Source organism: Corythoichthys intestinalis, chromosome 16 (genome assembly GCF_030265065.1).
Source record: "Corythoichthys intestinalis isolate RoL2023-P3 chromosome 16, ASM3026506v1, whole genome shotgun sequence".
Taxonomy (NCBI): domain Eukaryota; kingdom Metazoa; phylum Chordata; class Actinopteri; order Syngnathiformes; family Syngnathidae; genus Corythoichthys; species Corythoichthys intestinalis.
This window is the reverse complement of record NC_080410.1, coordinates 32,432,546-32,453,816: the sequence shown is the minus strand read 5'-3', so window position 1 is coordinate 32,453,816 and position 21,271 is coordinate 32,432,546. Positions and strand designations below refer to the sequence as shown.

Below are 21,271 nucleotides of genomic sequence, written 5' to 3'. Positions count from 1 at the left end.
CTTTTATTTGTTGACTTTAGGCTTTCTTCGAGATGGCAAGTCTCATGAGCCAGGTGTCCCACAGTCACTTGGTGATTGTCCATGGTTTGACTGTCAACGGATCTGAAAGTGAGAGAATGTGTTATAGTGTTCCACTTCCCTCTTAGCTACTTCCTCATCACACGCACACAAACACAGAAATACTTTCTCAATGTGGGATTTCATCCTAGTATTTAATAAAGCCTGATCACTGTGCAAACCTAGACTAGCAAATCAAGTACATCCTAGCATTTAGGATAAATTAAATGCAAGTACTGCTGTACCTTGACTTTGGAGTTTAATTTGTTCTGTGACCTAGTTTGAATTCTATTTACAAATGCATTTAGTCTATCTAATATGAAAAATAATCAAAATATTCTTAATTAAAATTAAGTGAATTACGACTAATCCTGACTTTGCAAAAAGGATGGAAATGGCTGTCATTAATACTTTCTTCCAGAAGAGGCAGGAACATAAGGTGACCTACAAGAGTGAAGGTATGAGTACGGAGGTAGACTACATCTTGTGTAGTCGGTGTAATCTGAAGGAGGTCAGCGATTACAAAGTAGTGGTTGGTGATAGTGTAGCCAGACAGCATAGGGTGGTAGTGTGTAGGATGACTCTGGTGGTGAGGAAGAGAAAGACGACAAAGGCAGAGCAGAGGATTAAATGGTGGAAGTTGAACAAGAGTGTTGGAAGACTTTCAGAAAGGAGTTGAGATAAGCTCTGGGTGGTCAGGAAGTGCTTCCAGATCACTGGCCAACTACAGCAAATGTGATCAGGGAGACAGGCAGGTCACTCCTTGGTGTGTCATCTGGAAGGAAAGGAGATAAGGAGACTTGGCGGTAGAATGGGGAGGTGCGGTAGTGCATCCAGATAAAGAGGTTAGCTAAGAAGAATTGGGACATTGAGGAGACTGAAGAAAGTAGACAGGAGTACAGGGATATACAGCGTAAGGTATAAAATAGAAGTGGCAAAGGCCAAACAAGGGGCTTACGATTACTTGTATGTTAGGTTAAACAGTAAATGTGACTGTTGTGGACCAGGAAGTAGCAAAGATTAATAAGGAATGTCATTGAAGCGACTGGAAAGACTTTAGGGCCAGATAATATACTGCACCTGTAGAGGTATGGAAGTGTCTAGGAGATGTAGCTGTTGAATTTCTAACTGGGTTGTTCAACAGGATCTTTGATAGTGAGAAGATGCCTGAGGAATGGAGGAGAAGTGTGCTGGTACCCATTTTTAAGAACAAGGGAGGTGTGCAGAGTTGTGGTTGCTACAGAGGAATAAATCTGTAACAATGAAGCGATAGGAAAGAGTTGCTGAAGCTAGGCTGAGGGTAGAGGTGAACATTTGTGAGCAGCTTTGAGGATGTTGATAGAGAAGTACAGAGAAGGTCCAAAGGAGCCGCATTGTGTCTTTGTAGATCTGGAGAAGGCTGATGACAGGGTGTCCAGAGAGGAACTGTGGTTTTCTATGAGGAAGTCTGGAGTGGCAGAGAAGTATGTTCAAGTGGTGCAGGACATGTGTGGAGGCTGTAAGACAGTGGTGAGTGTGCTGTTGGAGTAGTTCAAAATGGAGGTAGGACTACAACAGGTGTCAGCGCTGAGCCCCTTGTTCGCTATGGTAGTGGACAGGATGACAGACGAGGTTAGACAGGAATCTCCATGGACTATGATGGATACAGATGACATTGTGATCTGTAGTGAGAGTAGAGAACAGGTAGAGGAGAAACTAGAGGCGTGGAGGTTTGCCCTGTAAAGGAAGGTAATGAAGGTTAGCTGTAGCAAGACTGAGTATCTGTGTGTTAGTGAGAGGGACTCAAGTGAAAGAGTGAGGCTAAAGGGAGAAGAGACCAAGAAGATGGAGGAGTTTAAGTATTTAGGCTCAACAGTCCAGAGCAATGGAAGAAGTGAAAGCGTGTGCAGGCAGGCTGGAACGGCCGGAGAAAAGTGTTAAATGTGATGTGTGATAGAAGGGTTTCAGCTAAAATTAGAGGAAAGGCTTATAAAACTGTGGTGAGACCAACAATGTTGTTTGTTCTGGAGAAAGCACCGCTGTGGAAAAGATAGAGGAGGCAGAGGCAGAGCTGGAGATGGCAGCGATGAAGATGCTGAGGTTCTCTTTGGGAGTGACCAGGATGGATAGGATCAGGAATGAGCATATCAGAGGGACAGCACGTTACAGGATTTGGAGATAAAGTCAGAGAGGCCAGACTGAGATGGTTTGGGCATGTTCAGAGAAGAGACAGTAAATTGGCAAAAGGATGCTGAATTTCCAAATGCCAGGCAGGAGGTCTAGAGGAGTACCAAAAAGGAGGTTTATGGATGTTGTTAAAGAGGACATGAAGGTAGTTGGTGTGAGAGCAGAGGATGCAGAGGACCGGGTTAGATGGAAACAACTAATTCGCTGTGGCAAACCCTGAAGGGAAAAGCCGAAAGTAAAAGAAGAAGCCTACTTTAATCCATACCAGCCTTCCCAAAACACAATTTTTCACATTTTATGACAATCAAAGTAAACTTTTCCCTGCAGATATTATGGTGGAGGAGCTTGTGGAATTTGGGCCTTTGGACGTTTTTCTACGCAGAGAAAAAGCCAAACTGACTCCTCGGTGGAAGTTTATTGTCGCCAAACAACTTGCCAGTGCCCTGAATTACCTTGTAAGTTTCACTGAAGTGCCTTTATATTCAATACATGTGCCCTTACATGAATTCTGATTTTTTTTTAACCATTATAGGGCACTTATTTAGCTCGTTGGCTGCCATTAACTATGCTTGATATCCAGTCTGTTTTGACTAGAAGGGAAGAATCGCCCCTCACAGTAAAAATGGATTGAACATTTAGCACCATCAATGGCTCTGAAAGATGAGCATTCACAGCTAGTCTTTCCTCATTTGGATTTAAACACATGACCTTTGTACTGCACATTCGAAAGGCTTGATTCAGATTAAAGATAACTGATTGTATGTATTTTCCCTATATAATGCAACAGAAAATAATCTTGGATTTTTGTCTCTTGAGACATGTAGTTTAATTCAGCCCTAGTGATCAGAATCGGTGTTCAACGTATAAGTAGCTGCTTATCAGGAGCAAAAACCTATCTGCTTCTCAAAACACACCTTCTGATAAATCATATCAACTTACACCTACTTGTCTCGTGACAGTTGTTGTAAGGTTTATGGTGCTTGAAATCTGTATTCTTGTAGGCGACTAAAGGTCTTGTTCATGGAAACGTCTGTGCCAGGAACGTCCTTGTGGCGAGGCAAGGTCTGGGTCAAGGCACGTCTCCTTTAGTCAAGCTGAGTGACCCAGGAATTCCTGTCAATATGCTACACGAGGAAGGTCAGCACTATAAACCAAAACTGTGTTTGTATAAAAATGTTTTGACTTCACATTAGTTTGAGGTAAATGTCAAGTTGTACGATTGAGAGCATACGTTTTTCGACAATATTTTCCAGGATTCCATATTAAAAAATTTTCATTGTATGGATTTGAAAAATAGCTAGCTTAAATATTTGTGTATATATAATTATGTTATACAGTATGTTTAAAAGGCTAACTGGGTTGTCTTTTTGAGCGCCATATTGGTACCTTGTTCTCAATGAAGTAACAGGGTTAATGTCTTCTAGACAGAATCAGTACCTTGCTACCATCTTGATGCGTCTCTAGGCAATTACAAACCTTTTCATGGGTGGTTCCGTGCAGATTGCCACTATTCTTAGGAAAGCTTGGTCACAAACCCTCACAATTAACGGTGGTAGGTGTTTAGTCATTTGAACTAGGACGAGCTGACAGTGGTCCTGTCAATCAAAATAGATTGGATAACTATCGCTGTCAATGACAACCAATATATTTATAATTCAATATTATAAAATATTCATGTTTTGTCACATGCTAATCTTAGCAATTGCTTTGACGTCTTCGCTCTTTTGCTGCAGAGCGACTGGAGCGTATTCCCAGCATCGCTCCTGAGTGTGTCTACAGTGTGGCGCCCATCAGCGTCGGCGCCGACCAGTGGAGTTACGGTGTCACACTTATGGAAATCTGCAACGACGGTCGTCTCCCCTTGAGCGGCGCCACATTGATGCAGGTCAAGCCTTCACTCTGTAGGATGGTCTTCTTTGACAGCAGAATCACTCCATTTGCCTTGCCTCCACAGAAGGAGCAGTTTTATCAGCAAAAGAGAAAATTGTTGGAACCGTCCTCCCCAGGCCTGACTGCCCTCATCATCAGCTGTCTTTCCTACAAGCCCTTGGAGAGGCCTTCCTTCTCCTCTTTGCTCAGGGACCTCATCGATATCATGAACAAAAGTGGGTTTCCAAAGATGTTGGACTTTACGCGATAACAATTCTTGGCATTTATCTCATCCACTGCTATTGATGGCGATATCCATTGTAATTGGATTTAGTCAGTGAATATATTTATATAATATACGTATATAGTATATGGCAGTTAATAATTGCTGCCAGCCCTCTCAGAAACAGCCATTTGGGGCCACTATAATACAAGAGTCACAACTGACACGTAAGCCTGTCGCAATATGCAATAATTCCATTTATCGCGCGATAAATAAAAATGAAGGCGATAATTTTCCCGCTGCGATTTATCGCCTCGCGTGCACGTGCGGCAGACGTGCTGTTAAAAGTTCGGATTCCTCGTTACCAACTGCGCAAAATGCATCTTCGTTCCAGGTCCGGCAAAAACTAGCGGCGGAGCCAATCGTTCCCATTATATCCTATTGTTCAGCGTATACCGGCCGCGTCAGTGCTCCAGAGTGAGTGTGGACCATCTATGGCGCGCCGGTGTTGTTGACGTGTGGGCGCTCCCGTCAGGAGTGACATTTCACGTGGGGCGGCTATTTTTCGGCACAACGCCGGATATTTACAACGAAGTCTGCCAAAACATTGTTAACGACTTGGCTGCTACGAACAACCTCGCTTTGACAACGAACAGCTGAATGAAATTAAGAGCGCTGTGCTTTAAACTCGTCCTGTTTATGAAAGTCGATTGTGATATGCTGGTGTTGTGTAGTAATGAGCAGACGTGACTTTAGCGGCGCTTGCTAACTTTTTTAATGCGCGCGCACACTAGATATCATGAAGTGGCAAACTAGATGTGCTACGTCCCATGCCATTGGCTACGTGAGCCCAGAGTGATTATGGGACACGTACTCCATATACTACATTGATGAATTCTAAACTGTCATGACTGAATGGAAGTTAAGAAGGCCAAATCAATCCATACCAGTGACTATAGATAATGTTGCAAATACTGTTAATTCAGTACGTGACACAGATGGATTCGGACTACAAATAGGATGTCTTGCTCATGTAGTAAAACTAGCTGCTAAGAGAGCTGTAGCAATCAACAGTGTGCCCTGCCTCACTTTACAAACAGTAAAGATTGTTCTCAGCACTTTTATACAAAAAAGTAAGAAGTAAGCACATAAATATTATGCACTAAAATGCATGTTTATATGATGGCAATTTAATTTTTGCTCGTTAGCAAAAAAAAAAAACCGAAACAAAAAATATAATTGTTATTTTTTTTACAGAGCATTAAATGTATTGAATCGGATCTAAAATCGTGTCCCCCGTATCAAAAATCGTACCGAACCATGACTTAACTGTATCGTTGCATCCCTATGGAACACCATTGCAGAAGCTGTGAGGGGAAAAGTTTTCATTTGCCTAACTGCTTAAGTTATTAAGTGCAATTTTTTTTTTTTAAACACATTTTATTTATTCTGTGTTTCTGTGCGGTATCAATATTGTTGTTTTTTACTTAAGAGGCATGGTCTATTGTTTTTAGTTGTGATTTCTTAAAAAGTATTTTTGAATTTAAGAGTAAATATCGCGTTTAAATGGGTGTACTTGATCTATTAATATATACTGTATTCGCACTGTGTTATTGTAAATTGGTTAAAAAAAAAATTGGGGGGGGCGCAATAATATCGCATGTCGCAATAATTTATGAGAATAATTATCGCACACTAAAATTTGTTATGGCGACAGGCTTACTGACACGATAAGATTAAGCAATACAGTTCAAGTAATTTTTGGCAGAGGATAAGAAATATTGTCTACCTACATGTGTTGCTCCACCATTTGAGTTCTATTATCCGTTGCTTTGCAGGTTATCAAACTGCGACAACTATAGTCTAGGTCAGCCTGTAGATGGCATTTTGAATTATCTGTTGGTATTAGGCTATCAACATCAATGGCAGCCAGTGTATTTCATCCTCTGTACAGATCCTAATATATCTCCCAACGAACCTCTACATCAAACTCAATCCACTGTGTTCCACAAGCGCCATCTGAAAAGGAAGCACATATTAGGAAAGGTGAGTTTAGTGTCCTGCAGCATTTTTGTTCCCTCGTGTAGCTGAACACATGGCTCAGTCACAACATCTGATTTTAGGGTAATTTTGGAACCGTGACTCTGTACTTGTACGACCTTTTCAACAACGGCGAGGGGGAGCTTGTGGCCGTCAAGGCACTGAAACAAGAGAACGACACCTTGCCCAACTATTGGCTGAAGGAGATCGAGACCCTAAAGGCCCTCGATCATTCCAATATCGTCAAGTACAAAGGATGCTGCACTGAAATGGGTGAGCATAGATTTTCCAAGTGTGAGCATAAGTGTGGGCTTGTTATGATTTTTTTAGTAACATTTCTGATCCATTGACAGGAGGGCAAGTGGTACAGCTTATAATGGAGTACCTTCCACTCGGCAGCCTAGAGAGGTACCTTCAAAAACAGGGACAGAGTACATCTCAGTGCCTGCTGTTTGCTCAGCAGATCTGCCAGGTGAGCTGCCAGTTTAATGGCTCAGTGAAAATAGTTCAATTTTTTATGGAGTCATGTACAATTTTAGATATTTCATCTTGTAAAATTTTCTAGGGGATGGACTACTTGCACTCGAAGCGATACATTCATCGGGACCTCGCAGCACGTAACATTTTAGTGAAAAATGAAAACTGGGTAAAGATCGCAGACTTTGGCCTATCCAAATACATCCCAGAGGATAAAACCTACTACCGCGTGAGAGAAGATGGTGATAGTCCAGTCTTCTGGTAAGTTATAGACACACACAACCAGAACACATACACGCACTTTGTTTATATACGTTTTTAAGTAACACTCATTTCACTGCCAGCATTTTCAGTTAAAGTGGATTTTTTACTTTTGACTAAACAATGTAATCGGTGGTAAAAGTATTTATTTGTGACATTTATAATGATATGATAAACATTCTTATTTTTAATGTTGACCAGAGGAGTCCAAACTACGACCAGTGGGCCAGCTGCAGCCCACTGCCCAGTTTTTATTGACCCAAAGCAAATGACAATATATTTGAATATAAAACAAACATGTTTACATAGTTCTGCCTCAAAGTCCACACACGATTAAGAGATTCTCTGTATTTGACGCTTTGTGTTTTACAGGTATGCCCTCGAGTGTCTACAAGACAGTAAATTTTCATTTCGTTCCGACGTTTGGTCCTTTGGCGTGACGTTCTATGAGATCCTGACCCGTTGTGACCCAAGCCAAAGCCCTCCACGGGTACATCGCCACTCCGGGAAAAATGCACATTTGCGTGTGGCTCAGTTTTAACACCCCATGTCTTCGGTTTTGTAGAAGTTTGCTGAGATGGCGGGCTTACCTCCTAAAGAGATGAACGTTAGCGTGCTCATTAGCTTGTTGCAACAGAAGCGCCGTCTTCCTTGTCCCAGAAACTGTCATCCTGAGGTAAAGAATATTATTACAAATATTTTAGGAATTTGTGGATGTTTCTTACTCTATTTTCCCTTGCGGACAGCTGAGGATCATAGCGGAGCAGTGTTGGCACCAAGATTCAGCAACAAGGCCGTCATTTCAATGCCTTTATGACAAGCTCGAGGCTGTTCGCACACAGCCAAATGTAGACTTTTTTAGATTAGGAATTTAATCGGTCTATTTAATATGAACTCAGTTTTTTATGAGCAAAGAACATCATGAAGAAAGGTCTTCAGACCAAAATTCTGTAAATTTTTAACTACGGTGAAGCCTGAGAATACCCAAGTGCTTTGAGTGCAACTCTGCTACTGTGTGTGTGAGGTAAAAGTAGAGTTGCTTTGCTTTGGCGTCATTTATACGGCTCTTTTGTTACTTTATTAATAAATGTGTCATAAATACACCAATGTCTCGTTGTGTATCATTAAGCTACAAGACTTTATTTCATGTGATCAGGGGTGAAAGTGGGCCGGAACGGTCCGGTATGCCGTTCCGGTAACAGATTCTGCCCCGGAACCAGGCAGAACTGTGCTTTGATTTCGAAAAAAGGACGGCAACTGTCAAACCCTAACCCCATTTTTTATAGCCACATGTATCATATTTGATACACTTCGAATTTCATGATTTTGAGACTCTCTAATTCAGAATTTTGACATTTATTTCCCCAAAAAAATAATGGATGCAAGTCACCCCATGCATCTGCAGGTTTCATGAGAAAAACAATCAGGATTTAGCAAGGATAGATATTAGAGTGCTTATTACACGTATTCATCTTGATTTTTTTATTTTACTAAATTAGATTTGGAAAAAAGGTTCCAATTTTGGGATTATCTGACAATTGCTTCATGTTGCAGGCCTTTAAGGGTTTAAAAAAAAACTGTCAGGCTGCCACACATGCATCTCCAATAAGAAAACAATCTACAAACGTCTAACGCCTAAGTGGCAGAGCAAGATGCTGACCATAAAAGAAAAAAAATGAAAAGTTTATTCGTTAGGAGAAAAAAGAAAGAAATTGGTATTTGGAGCCATAACCAAGGTATTTGTTTTTTTTTTTTTTTTTTTAGTTTCATGATTTTATTTCTATTAACACTGTTAATCTATAAATGTATTTCATAATTAAAATAAATATAAATTACAAAATAATAATATATATTACAAAAGTCACATAGAAGTTACCCTATAAAGGATGATAGATCCAGTAAAACGTAACCCAGAATATATTGAATTATCAAATTAATAATGATATTAAAGGGAGGCACAATGAATATTTGTAAGGCGTACCCAGCTCGTGTCCGTCACATTAATTCTCTCCATTCATTGGTCACATTGAGTCATTTCCGCATTGGCCAAAGACCGTATCCCCGCCCACTGACGCATCCATCCCTCCTCCAATCAGTGACGGCGTTAGGTCCATGTGTGTATTGTTTAAACTGCTCAAATGCGACTGGCTTTTCCGGAGCAACCAAAACTTCTACCAAGTCGAGTGATGGCGTCCGCCGTGTCTGTGAGCGCTAACGCCAAAGAAAAACCCACAGACACAGCGCACGGCTTCGTCTCTCGTCCGCTTCATGAAAATTACGACCTCGCTACAACCCCTGACCATGAAAAGTGGAGGCCCGGAGAGCGCTGGCATCCGGAGCTCGAAGCCGGCGAGGGGGTCGCGACAGGGGGACGCGAGGGTCAGCGGAGGGCTGACGAAGACTTGACGCCTCTTAGCCCACAAGATATTCAGACTCGCTTGGAAAGAACTCGGCGGGAGTTCTACAACCGCAGAAAGATCATCATTAAAAATCTACCACCTGACGTCAGCAATCAGGTAAGGAGAAAATGTGAAATGGTGATTGATTGACTCGTGTCATTTGGCCCATGTTAGCCTAGCAGCCAGTGCAGTACCATGCTAGTCTAATTAGCATTTTGCCATTTAACACAACAGCAGTTTTGTAGCGTTAACTAGTACTCAATTTGTCCATAAACCTCTCCGTTAAAATGCACACACTTAGTTTAACAATACGTACAAAGTACGTTGTTGTTAAGTCTGCTTTTGTAATCAACTTGACTAAACTCCAGCCGGTCAGGGATAACTGTCAAATGTGGCCTGTGCCGTCAGTCAGGCCTCGCCGAAGTCCATGCCAGATTTAAATTAATTGGACTGCTGTCAGTCACACTTAGCGCACTTTTTTTTTTTTAAATTACTCTTGCAATGGACCAAAGTTAAATGTAACCACATTAAAGTAATCTGATTAACTCGTGATTCTGTATTGTCCCCCTGCCTCTCCACCTCCCCATACTTTGGAACGTGCCTGACCCGTGGGGAGCGGTGGGGCCTTCGGGCGAAACCATTGTTTAGGAAAGGGGGTGGTAGTAGTTGGTGGGGTTTCGAGATGCGAGTTGCGTTCTAACAAAAGGTGGAAGGCGTGTGGACAAAAAGCTTCAGAAAGTGCTCGACAACATCGCCGTTCGTTTGTGAATGGACAAACGCAGCGTAGAACAAATTTCCCCCCAACAAAGAGACACTCATTGGCCTGGATACACCCCCACACCAAAACTCCCCACAGGTGCACTTTTCCTGCTCTTTACACGCTGATCATGAAATTTTAAAGTTGTAATTATTTCCATTTTGTTCTAATAAAAGTTATATTGTGTTTGTTTTCTGTCTACATGTGAGTGTACTAATTATTTTTGCTGTTTCCATTCCAGGAGATCCATGAACTGCTGGGGAACTATGACCTGAAATACTGCTTTGTAGACAAATACAAGGGAACAGGTCGGTCATGTTACATATGAGGTTAAAGGTCAATGTGCTTGTAAATGTGTTTGTTTGAATGCAACTTCCCAAAGTCAACTGGGATGCAGTATTGTTTTCAGCAGCCATTTTATCTTTAGTCTTTTGGACAAAATAGTTTATTAGTTTTATTCGTGTTTGCCATTTATTCGTGTTAATTTCTGCTGAGGTTTATTCACTTTAAGATACTGTAGGTTTATATGTAAAGCAAGCAGCTATGAGTTATTAATGTTAATAAATTCCCCTCGAGTTGAAAAAAAAAATCACAATTTTAATATAAACTGGCTTTAGCAATCAGATATGAAAATACTTTATTTTTCTTAGCTTACTAGTCACATTGTTGGCACCTGCTATATGCCTTCTGAGCAGTGGCAAAAACATTTTTCGACCCACTTCATTTCTAAGATTTGCCTCAATTAACATATGAATCGTCAACTAATGGATTAGCAGATTAATGAACAACCTGAATCTGCTCTAGAAATGTGTACCAGACTAATAGCCCATCACATAAATCGGTAGGCAAACCTTTGGAGTGGCGGTTTCAAAAATTGTTGGACATTCTCCCTAGCCTGAGTTCAATATTGGTTCTATTGCTGAAGAAACAATTTGTCATCCTCATTGCCCGCAGCTTTTGTGACGTTGCTGAATGGCGAGCAGGCGCAGAGTGCTATCAAAGAGTTCCACCAGTACGTGCTCCGTGATCGGGACATCTCTGTGCAGCTGCAGCCCACTGACGCCCTGCTGTGCATCGCCAACCTGCCGCGCTCCTTCACCCAGCAGCAGTTTGAGGAGCTAGTGCGCCCGTTCGGCAACCTGGAGCGATGCTTCCTTGTATACCGGGCATCCAGCGGCCATTCTAAGGGTTATGGCTTTGTTGAGTACATGAAGAAGGACTCTGCGGCCCGGGCCAAGTCGGAGCTGCTCGGGAAGCAGCTGGGCTCGCGCATGCTTTACGTGCACTGGACCGAAGTGGGCTCGCTCACGTACCAGCTGCTGCACTCAAAGTGTATCTGTGTGGACCGCCTGCATCAAAGTGTTCTGACTGCCCAAGACCTTCGCAACGCACTAGCTGATGCCCCCCCTCCTGTCTTCTGTCAGGTTTGACTCTCTATCAGGCAATGCGATGTTTTGATTTGTCTAGAGGTTAATTGACACTGAATTAGGGCTGTAGCTATCGATTATTTTAGTGGTCGATTAATCGATAAACTAGTCATTTCGAATAATCGAGTAATCGGATAAGGAACATGAAAAATTAAAATACCTAAGCTGAGCCTCAAACGGTATATATATATATATTTTTTTTTGAAATAAGGACCTATGTACAACAAAAGAACAATTGGCTAACTTACATAGCAAAAGTCTGCTATCTTAAATGCTATAAAATGCTACTGTTTTTTTTTTTTTAATATAATGCCCTTAACAAATGGTTCAGACACTTATTCCAACAAAAACCGGCTAAATATACCAATAAATTAAATTATGAATGCATTAAAAAAACCTTAGCTCAAACAAAAACTTGGTCTTGGTCTTAACAGGGAGCAGTTGGATTCAGCCATGTAAAATGAGGCAGTGTATCCACACTAACCAATAAAACTAAATGCAAACACTTTCAAAATAAACCATTACGCCACTTAAACGAATACTCGAAGCAACAAAATTTCATTCGAATATTTTTTTCTAATCGAATACTCGAGTTAATCGATTAATCGTTGCAGCACTACATTGAATCCACATGAGGATTTCGGTTTCTCGTGATAATAAAATCATTATTAGTACATACTATTAGTGTGCTACGGGAAGCAGCATGTCTGCATATTTAGCTGTTGAGTGCAGTTTGGTAAATAATGGATATTTAGGAGTCCAATATTGGTTAATTGACACGAAATTATACGTTGATTGTATATTTAAATGTGATGCATGCTTCTTGCCTAAAACTAATATAATTGCCATACAATTTGCACAACAGCACACTAAGAAGCGGGACAGCACATGTAGTATGTTGGCATTGGAAACACGAGCGTGGTGAAAGCAATAAGGGAATCTTTTGGCTAAGAATAGCTTTTCCAATCGTTCAGACAAAATTTGGCTTTCTATTTCATAGGTTACCAGGTTTTCATAAACATTGGGTGAACATCTTAAATTAAAACTGCAGGTCCATCACTATTAATGTATAGTTCACAATAATTGTGGTGGTATGGAAGGCAAAAGCCATAAATTCTGTCATGAATCAGTATTTCTAGGCTATCGTAGAAGTTAAATTTTCCAGAAATGAGTTCCATTGGCATAGTATTGTTGTTCATTTGTCTTGCGGGGTAATAGCGCCACTTGGTGCTTTGGCATCCATTTATTTAGTCTGCTAGATTCCAATTTTCATACAGACAGATTTTTTTTTTTTTTTTTTTTTTTTTTTTTTTTTTTTTTTTTTTTTTTATAAGTACATTTGACCTGATTGACGTGAATTTTGTGGTTCTAAAGGGAAATCAATTCATCGGTCATCCCTCACTGCTATTCACCTTTAGCCCAGATTGCATGTGGCCACTCGGAGCATTGCTGGTTTCCATGGTGATGACCACCTGACCCACCCAGGTGGTGTCATTGAGCTGATGGTTCTGGAATGACAGAGCGTGTGCCTCTTTTGAGCACATGCATGGTCGCAGGTTTTCTGGTTCCTTTTTTCATGGCGACAAAACTGGTTGAACGAGGGACACGTTAATATATACACGCAGCATTTTCGTTTGGCTTTATTTAGATTTTAACATTTATAACTACAGAAGTACTACAGGGTTTGTGGTGTTAAGGTAGGCAGTGTTGCGGTTGCCCGTGAGAAAGCTGAACAAAACTGGTGCATTTTTTTAATTGCTTTTTTTTTTCTTTCTAAAAGGCATGTTCAATATGGAAGGACTGCTTGTAGCTTTATGTTTAAATTGATTTTCTTTTTTCCTCTTCACTACAGTTGGCACAAGGACAAGACGGAAGTTTTCGGCGCTTTGCAGTATTGGAGTTTGCCACGGCTGAGATGGCTGAAGAGGCCCAGCATTTGTCAGACGGTCTGTTGTTGGGTGGCACACACATTAGAGCGTCCTTCTGTGCCCCTGGTCCGCCTGGCCGGAGCATGCTCGCCGCTCTGATTGCAGCCCAGACCATGGTAAGTTCACCAAACTCACCTTTTAATGCTATGAAGCCTCATAAGTTGACTGCTATTAGTATTTAATGATAATGTTTGGTTGACCTCTCATTTATACATCATTCCATCATGAAACCAATGATCCAATTTTCCCTAGTCTGTGAACAGGGGCAAGGGTCTCCTCCCAGACCCCACCGCCATGCAGATCCTATCAGGCCTCAACAACCCAGCTGCTCTCAAGATGCTGCTCAACCCACTGTCACACGGCCACAAGCAAGGTGACGAGCGCATCTGCACAATTTGCCATTTTGTTTGCACCGCGACCACTGACCTTACCGCTTCACAGGTCTCCTCGGAGCAGCACCCGCCATGCCGCTCCTCGCTAACCCTGCCCTCCCAGCTGTGCTGCTCCAGTTACTGCTTCAGAATCAGGCGAAAGCCCAGCAGGTGCCACCTTTTCCTCTCACTCTCCCAAAACTTCTCTACTCTTGAGCACTCACTGCCCGTCCCCTTGATTCATCATTACTACACACTCATCCTTTCTTCTCATTCCCACTTTGCCATCAGCAAGCATTTCTGGGAAATCCTCTTCTTTGGGCTCAGGTGCTGCACAGTCACGAAGGCCCTCTAGTGCCCTGTGTGAGTGCTAATGGTGTTTGTGCCTGACCGTGTGAAGTGCTTTCTTCCTGTTCACACCTGAAAACACCTTTATGCACCAAACTACAACATGCACTAACCTGCCGCTTCATTTGGTACACTTGAGCCATATAATGAGATCAAAAGGTGAACTGTGACGAACTATTCTCTTTAGAGTGATAAGTCTTATCGATTAAAATATGCTTCATATGGATCCCACTGGGTGGTTTACCTTAATTGTTTTCATAATGGGGCCCAACAATGCGTATCATCATATTCAATTGCAATAGACGTAGTGGGCAACTTTTGATTTTGGCAATATTGTGTATAGATCAGGGGTGTCAAACCCATCCTTGCGGGTCACTGCATAGTTTTAGTTGCCTGTGGAAGGCCATTAGGTATGTCTGCAAATCGGAGCTACCACAATAAATTGACTAATTGACGACTAATCAATTATAAATCAACAAATACTTACAGTTGATGAGTTAGAGATTGTTGACCTAAAATCGTCCAAATCTGCTGTATTTTAAACAAATAAATAAACCTCATAACCATTGGCTTCCATTGAAGGCTATAGACGTCTAGTGTAGTTGAACTGGGAGATTTGTTTGAATACTCATGTTTCCGTGCCATTGACGGCACTGCCAGACATTCCAGTTCAAATTGATTAGACGTCTCCTTGTGACAAACTAATTTCGATTCATAACAGAATATTCGCTTTTTTTTTTTTTTTTTTTTTTTTTTTTTTTTTTTTTAATAAGTAAACGAGAGAATGACAAGATATTGAAGATGATGAAAGTTTTTGTTATTCTGTTCTTTTTAATTCCCAAAGATATTTTAAAAACGAATCATGTTTACTTTCAAACTTATTTATATTATTTCAACAAAATGTTGTTTTTATAAAAGGAAAAATATATTCAATATTTCAATACTCAATATTCTTTTTTTTGTTTGTTTTGTATTACCGTATTTTTCTATAAGTCGCACCAGCCATAAAATGCCCAACGAAGAAGAAAACAAACATATATAAGTCCCACCGCAGTATAAGTCGCATTTTTGTGGGAAATTTACTTGGTAAAATCTAACACATAGAAGAGATATGCCATCTTGAAAGGCAAATTAAAATAAAAATACCATAACAACAACATGCTGAATAAGTGTACAGTATGATAATGTTGCATGATGCATGTACAAAGAAATGCAAACGTGGCCGGTATTTTAACGTAACATAGCTATTGAAAGTTATTCAGATAACTATAGCATAAAGAACATGCTAACAAGTTTACCAAACCATCAGTGTCACTCCAAAACACCGAAATAACATGTGAAATGATATAATAATGTGTTAATAATTTCACACATAAGTCGCTCCAGAGTATAAGTCGCACCCCCATCCAAACTATGGGGGGGAGGGGGGGGCTGCGACTTACAGTCCGAAAAATACGGTAATACAATGTTTTTAGTTACACAAATATTTTTAAAAGGAAATCAGTCTTTCATTGATGACCACAGAAATTTAAGTTTCACAAAATTATGTTGTGGGCCTCATCTGGCTTTGAGTTTGACACCTGTGATATAAAGTGATACATGTTTGATGTGTTTGCGTAATGTTTGAGTTGACCGCTTTATCACTGCTGGAGTACTGTGCCCTTCCAGTGCCATTTAACCCATTTTTTCCCCTTTTTTTTTTTTCCTTCTCCCATTCTGCCTCACAGCCAGGGCTCCTGGCGGAAAATCCTCTGGGCCCTCTGCCCGTCCAGCAGGGAATCCATATGCTTGGAGAGCTGCCCCAAAGTATGAAACAACCTGAATGTTACACAGTAGAAATGAAAAACTTTTTAATTTTCTTTTTTTTTTAATAACATACAGACGGTGTAGTCTCAGGTCTTGACCCATTGCCTCCGTTGAAACCGGCGTCTCTGAGCCGAGCGATGACGAGGGATCAGGAGTCTCCCAGCTTCCCGCTGACTCCCTCTCCCACTTTGCCGGGTCTGTCTGTGCCCCTTTTGGGTGGCATGATGGGACCAGACGGCCTCTCGGCACAGGCGGTAAGGCCCCGCCGCACCGTACGTCACGAGCTGTCACGACTCGTTTAGCTGTTGATCTCCCGTAAATCCCTCATTTTAGGAGTACAGCCCCCTGATACTTCTATAAGATTGCCTTCATTCAACTAAAAACTGAACACGTGGCCTTAATGAAAATATAATTTTTAATATTAGGATTCTTCTTCCCTAGGTCTCTATCCTAGGAGACCCAACCAAAGATGTGACTCCTCCCCAGAGCTCCTTTCTCTCTGTCAACAATACGTTTACTTCAGGTGTGTAGTCCTGTTCTGGCCAAGTGCTTGTTTAATGCCTTATAGGTCACTCATCTAACTCATTGACTGAGCTAGTTGTCCAATCAATTTTGACTGGGGGAGACTGGCACTGAACGATCACTGCCAACCCTCCAGCTGCAAATGGAATGAATGTTTATAACTGTCTATGGCAGCCAAAGATTTACTGTAAATAGACTTTTTACACGTCCCCTCCAGATGCCACCTGCAGACCTCACCCATATAGGAAGAGACCTACATTAAGTAACGTGTCCAACCAGCATCCCAGCATGCACCCCAACTACAACCTACGCTATCAGGACTCCTACAGTGCTGAGTATCCTCCTCTCCACCAGGTAAGCGCAGTTTCAGTCTTGTCATCCTTCCTTTTTTCTACAATATAGCAGAGTCTTACATGTTATGTTTTTTTGTTTTTTTTGTCGTCAGGATCAGCTACAGCACTTGTATGAAGAACAGGAAAATTACCACATGGGGGACTTGACTGGTTTTGGACAGCAGGTATTGCCACACTTTATTCATCTGAATGAGGTAAAATGGATGGCGCATTGGCAACTGTGTGATTGTTTTTAACCCCCCTTTTTGTCCTGATTCCCACAGCTCTCTCGTCCATCAGACTTGAGCCAGCACCACTTCACTTTTCCCCCCAGTCCACCCCCGTCCTCATATTTCAGCTTGGACGCCTCCGCTAATGGCTGCCTGCCTCCAAGCCAGCTCAACAGGGTGAGTCCAAAGCTGATGTCACTTTTTTTAAAGGCTGTATTGCAGCACTATCGATTTTTTTTTTTTTTGTCATCAGTGTCGGAGAGAAAAGGCCATGTTCAATTGCTAGTGCAGATGTTTATCTACTAAAGTGCTTACAGTGAAGGTATTGCTTTGCCCTCAGGCTGTGGGGATGCCTCCTGTGAGCCACACCTCTAGCTATCCTCCAGATCTTGTCAACATGAAGGTAAAACATTTTTGTATAATAATCAGAATGATAGAAGGGCAAAAAATTCTCTGCAACAACTAAAAAAAGAACGTGTCCTTAAATTGTTTTTGACGGGGAAATTACGACACCCAATCACTAGGGATTGCAATCAAGTGTTCTTTAGACATCTTGGCAAATGAAGGGCTGTGTCAGGAAGTAAATAAAGTGTAAACAAAAAGATGGATTTCATTTTTAAAAAGGGGGAAAAAAAGACTAATTTAAACAAAGTTAAAAAGTATACCAAGTCGGCAGGACTTCTCAATGTTTTAAGTGTTTAACTATTTGTCAATGGGCTCCTCTAGTGGTACGACAAAGAAACACTGATTCTAAATTTACTCGGCACTATTTTTAATCCAGTGTTTAAACTTTAAAGTCACTTGCATTTACATAAAATACAATTGCATTTATTTTAAATACTTTCCAGGGTACCTGTGGGGTCTTAAAAACTTCTTTCAATGATCTAATCTTAAATTAGATAATTGTAAATAAAGGTCTTGAATTTTGTTTACAAGTCTTAAATTTCATTCTCAAATGTCTTAGGTTTTCCCTGTCTGATCTACGTGGTAGAGCTAATAACTGCATAGTAAGTAAACTAACAAAAAAAGTATGGAACGTTGTGTTGTAAAATTATTTTTCATTTTCTCCGAATTTATCGATCTCTGACTGATAAATGCACTGTTTCGGCTTATAGTACATTGCGGCCTGTTTGTTGATTTATTTGGGTTAATAAGTAACACTTTATTTGACAGCGGCGTCATGAGATTTTCATAAGACTGTCATAATTATGACATGACACTATCATGGGCATTACTGAATGCTTATAACAGATGTCACTAAGTGTCATCCTCAAATTATGTCACTAACTCAATTTATGTCCAGCTCGGATCCATATAAAAGTGAGATAATTTGCCGGATAACACTAAATAACATCTGTTATAAGCATTCATTAATGCTCATGACTGTCTCATGTTATATTTATGATTGTCTAATGACAGTCTTATGGCGCCACTGTCAAATAAGGTGCTACCAAATACCTTAACAAGCAATTAATGAAACAACTAGAACAGTAACTGAAGAAATAATTCGCACAGAACAGGAATTTTGAATGTTATTTTACATCTGCAGCGCTGCAATGCATGCTAATAGGCATGTTGGACAACAACAGTGTTGACAGCAGGTGGAAGCAGAGGTTGATTGTCTCCCCCCAAGGGAGCAGTGATGGCCAAATGAAGCTTCTTGAAGCAATGAAGCTTTTCAGCCAATTGGTTCAAAGCTTCATGGTTCATTGACCAAATGAACCACCGTTGCACCATACCACTATGATAGTCGTATGATGCCGCTGTCAAATAGTGTTACTGGTTAATATATTTTGGTGGAAAAAATCCCATAATATAGTGAGGACAGCTGCGGTTTATAGTCCAGTGCAGCTTATCTATGAACAAATGCTGTTTTCGTGTCAAATTTGGTGGGTGGCGGTTTATAGTCAGGTGCGCCTTATACTGCGAAAATTACGGTAATCTGACTTCTTATGCTGTTATTCTTAGTTATTCTGACAGATTCTTTTGCATTATTTCATAAATGTATGCCAGAGTAGGTGCGAGATTGGTATTAAAACTCATGGGGTGTGGTCTTGAAAAGGTCTTTAAAAGTCTTAAATTTGAATGGAAAAATCCTGGGGGAACCCTGCTTTCGTTCTTCCATGTTCAAGCACACTGAAAGTCAACACTGAAGCCTACGAAGTTACTGTATTTCTAAACTTCATTGTAAAGGTGCCAAGTATTTTTTAAAGGTGGTGCTTTAAGATGTTTTAAATTTGTGTGAGCAAAAAAAAAAAAAAATCAAGTTAAAACTTTGTGATCGTGCCGGAAACTCCACAGAGAAGCATTTCCCATTGTTGCTGTTTACACGAAACCCAGAAATGACAAAAAACTGCTAGCACAGCATGTCGCATGTAAATGATTAGAAGACGCCAGCATTTAGGAGACCCCCGAACCTTGCCCCCAATTTTCTTTTTCATTCCACCGAGTCTCCCTTCAACACCTACCTTCCTGACCTCACTTTAGACCCCTATCGGGAGCCACAAGCGCGTTTTCTCCCGCCTCATCCCGTCTCCGGAACCCAGCCCCGAGGGTGGCTACGTCGGCCAACATTCTCAGGGCCTGGGGGGCCATTACGCTGACTCCTACCTGAAGCGCAAGCGGATCTTCTAAAAGGGAAAAAGAAAACCACGCAAAATGGAATCTTTAACAGGGACTGGCGGTCCTTCGATATGTCTCCTACAGAATTTCTTGATGGTTGCCCCCACTCAGTTTATTTTATTCTGTTTGTGTATATAATTTTAGTGTGTTTGACATTTTTTGTTTGTTTTTAAATAGCTCTATGAAATTCTTGTTGGTGGTAGTTTATAATGTTTACCAGCAGGGACGTTACCAAGTTAAGCTAATCAAGTCACTTGTTTTTTTTTTTTTTTTTTTAATTAATTTTCTCCCGTGTGGTGTGTAAGCAGATAGTTTGGCCAGTGTTATGTATCCTATGGATTGTCACTGAAGTGATGTCTTCCACACTATTCAGACAAAAGGGATGCCTTCATTGTGAACATGACCATCTTGTTCGCGTCTTGTCATTGTCCACCTTTATTTCTGGTGCCCGCGTCCTCTCCCTTCACCCAACACTGCAAAAAAAAAAAAAAAAAAAAAAATTCCCACATCTTTTTTTGACTTTTGACTAGCACCTCAGAGTTGTCTTTTATAATTTTTTTTCCTTCCCTCCTTCCACTGTTTGAGTGCAATTGAAGCGCACTGGTCACAATGCTTGCGTGTTTTCTGTTTGTAAGTTTTTTTCATGTTCAAACCCAAATGTTGTTGAGCCATTCTACCGATGGAACAAACAATGCAACGTGTGTTTTAATGCTCGTGTAGTTTTTTTAAGCTTATTTTTCCTTAAAGTGAAAAGTTTGAGTATGAAGAAACCATTACCTCCTTGCAAGAAGATGACTGACTAGCCTGAGCCTTGACGCCGGTCCTGCCCAGTGTTGGCCATTGGCGCTTTTGTCTTTTATTTGCTGTGTAAATAGTTTGATCCCTTTCTCTTTTCCGGGAATGTTTGTGTTCTTCAACCAGAATGTCTGTGGTCCTTTTGTAATGACTGAATTTGCAGCTAGTTGTTTATAGAGCAAGAGACCTGGGCCAAAACCTCTTGGTCAATCAGCTCCATTGACTTGATTGTAACTGCTGTCTCTTCTATGGTCTCCTCTGTTTGTAAAGATGGAGAGAAAGTAAATGTTATTTTAAGTCATTCTGCTGTCATTTCATTTTCTGTGTGCGTGTTTGTCACTGAGAACAATTCAGAACATAAGTTTGTGTAGGAATGCATTTGATCGGTAATGGTTAAGCAGGATGTACTTTTTTTCCATTTTTAATTTAGCAGGCTTTTTAGCAAATTTGTGTTGAATTAAGACATTTTATTTTCCACTTAAAAAGGACAATGAGGTTACTCCCCCTGCACATAATTGCTGTGGCACAACATATTAAGGGTTTGTGTAAAGGTGTTGCACACATTTCTGTAGGTATGCACGTTTTAACAGGAAGGTTTATATACAACACATAATTAGCAGTAACGCGTCAAAGTGTGCCAA

At 40.8% G+C, this 21,271-nt stretch overlaps 2 protein-coding genes across 3 annotated transcripts in view; both read left to right on the top strand.

Annotated features, from left to right (window-relative positions):
• Window positions 1–8,260, top strand: part of tyk2 (tyrosine kinase 2) — a 28,052-nt gene extending 19,792 nt beyond the window's left edge. The window contains exons 14-25 of one of the 2 annotated variants that reach the window (XM_057816956.1): window positions 21–108; window positions 2,551–2,678; window positions 3,225–3,360; window positions 3,957–4,108; window positions 4,178–4,328; window positions 6,270–6,361; window positions 6,439–6,628; window positions 6,709–6,827; window positions 6,921–7,093; window positions 7,466–7,583; window positions 7,659–7,769; window positions 7,840–8,260. In XM_057816956.1, coding sequence (XP_057672939.1) covers window positions 21–108; window positions 2,551–2,678; window positions 3,225–3,360; window positions 3,957–4,108; window positions 4,178–4,328; window positions 6,270–6,361; window positions 6,439–6,628; window positions 6,709–6,827; window positions 6,921–7,093; window positions 7,466–7,583; window positions 7,659–7,769; window positions 7,840–7,968 — 1,587 coding nt within the window. In that variant the 3' untranslated portion in view covers window positions 7,969–8,260. The remainder of the gene's footprint in view (window positions 1–20; window positions 109–2,550; window positions 2,679–3,224; window positions 3,361–3,956; window positions 4,109–4,177; window positions 4,329–6,269; window positions 6,362–6,438; window positions 6,629–6,708; window positions 6,828–6,920; window positions 7,094–7,465; window positions 7,584–7,658; window positions 7,770–7,839) is intronic. The other variant, XM_057816955.1, reaches the window with a different exon arrangement.
• An 842-nt stretch (window positions 8,261–9,102) lies between these two features.
• On the top strand, window positions 9,103–20,945 carry raver1 (ribonucleoprotein, PTB-binding 1). The gene is made up of 14 exons (XM_057816967.1): window positions 9,103–9,609; window positions 10,491–10,557; window positions 11,204–11,673; window positions 13,529–13,720; window positions 13,857–13,977; window positions 14,046–14,146; window positions 16,051–16,129; window positions 16,205–16,383; window positions 16,571–16,652; window positions 16,869–17,005; window positions 17,097–17,168; window positions 17,268–17,390; window positions 17,554–17,616; window positions 19,701–20,945. Exons 1-14 carry the CDS (start codon window positions 9,232–9,234, stop codon window positions 19,845–19,847), a joined length of 2,211 nt encoding a protein of 736 aa, XP_057672950.1. The 5' UTR covers window positions 9,103–9,231; the 3' UTR covers window positions 19,848–20,945.
• The last annotated feature ends 326 nt before the right edge of the window (window positions 20,946–21,271 follow it).

What these genes read in the sequence shown, in the direction of transcription:
- raver1 (XM_057816967.1), top strand. Translation starts at nt 9,232, where the DNA reads ATGCGACTGGCTTTTCCGGAGCAACCAAAACTTCTACCAAGTCGAGTG. An exon ending in GCTTGGAGAGCTGCCCCAAA is followed by an intron (nt 16,130 to 16,204) that starts GTATGAAACAAC and finishes AATAACATACAG; the next exon opens with ACGGTGTAGTCTCAGGTCTT. An exon ending in CAGATCTTGTCAACATGAAG is followed by an intron (nt 17,617 to 19,700) that starts GTAAAACATTTT and finishes ACCTCACTTTAG; the next exon opens with ACCCCTATCGGGAGCCACAA.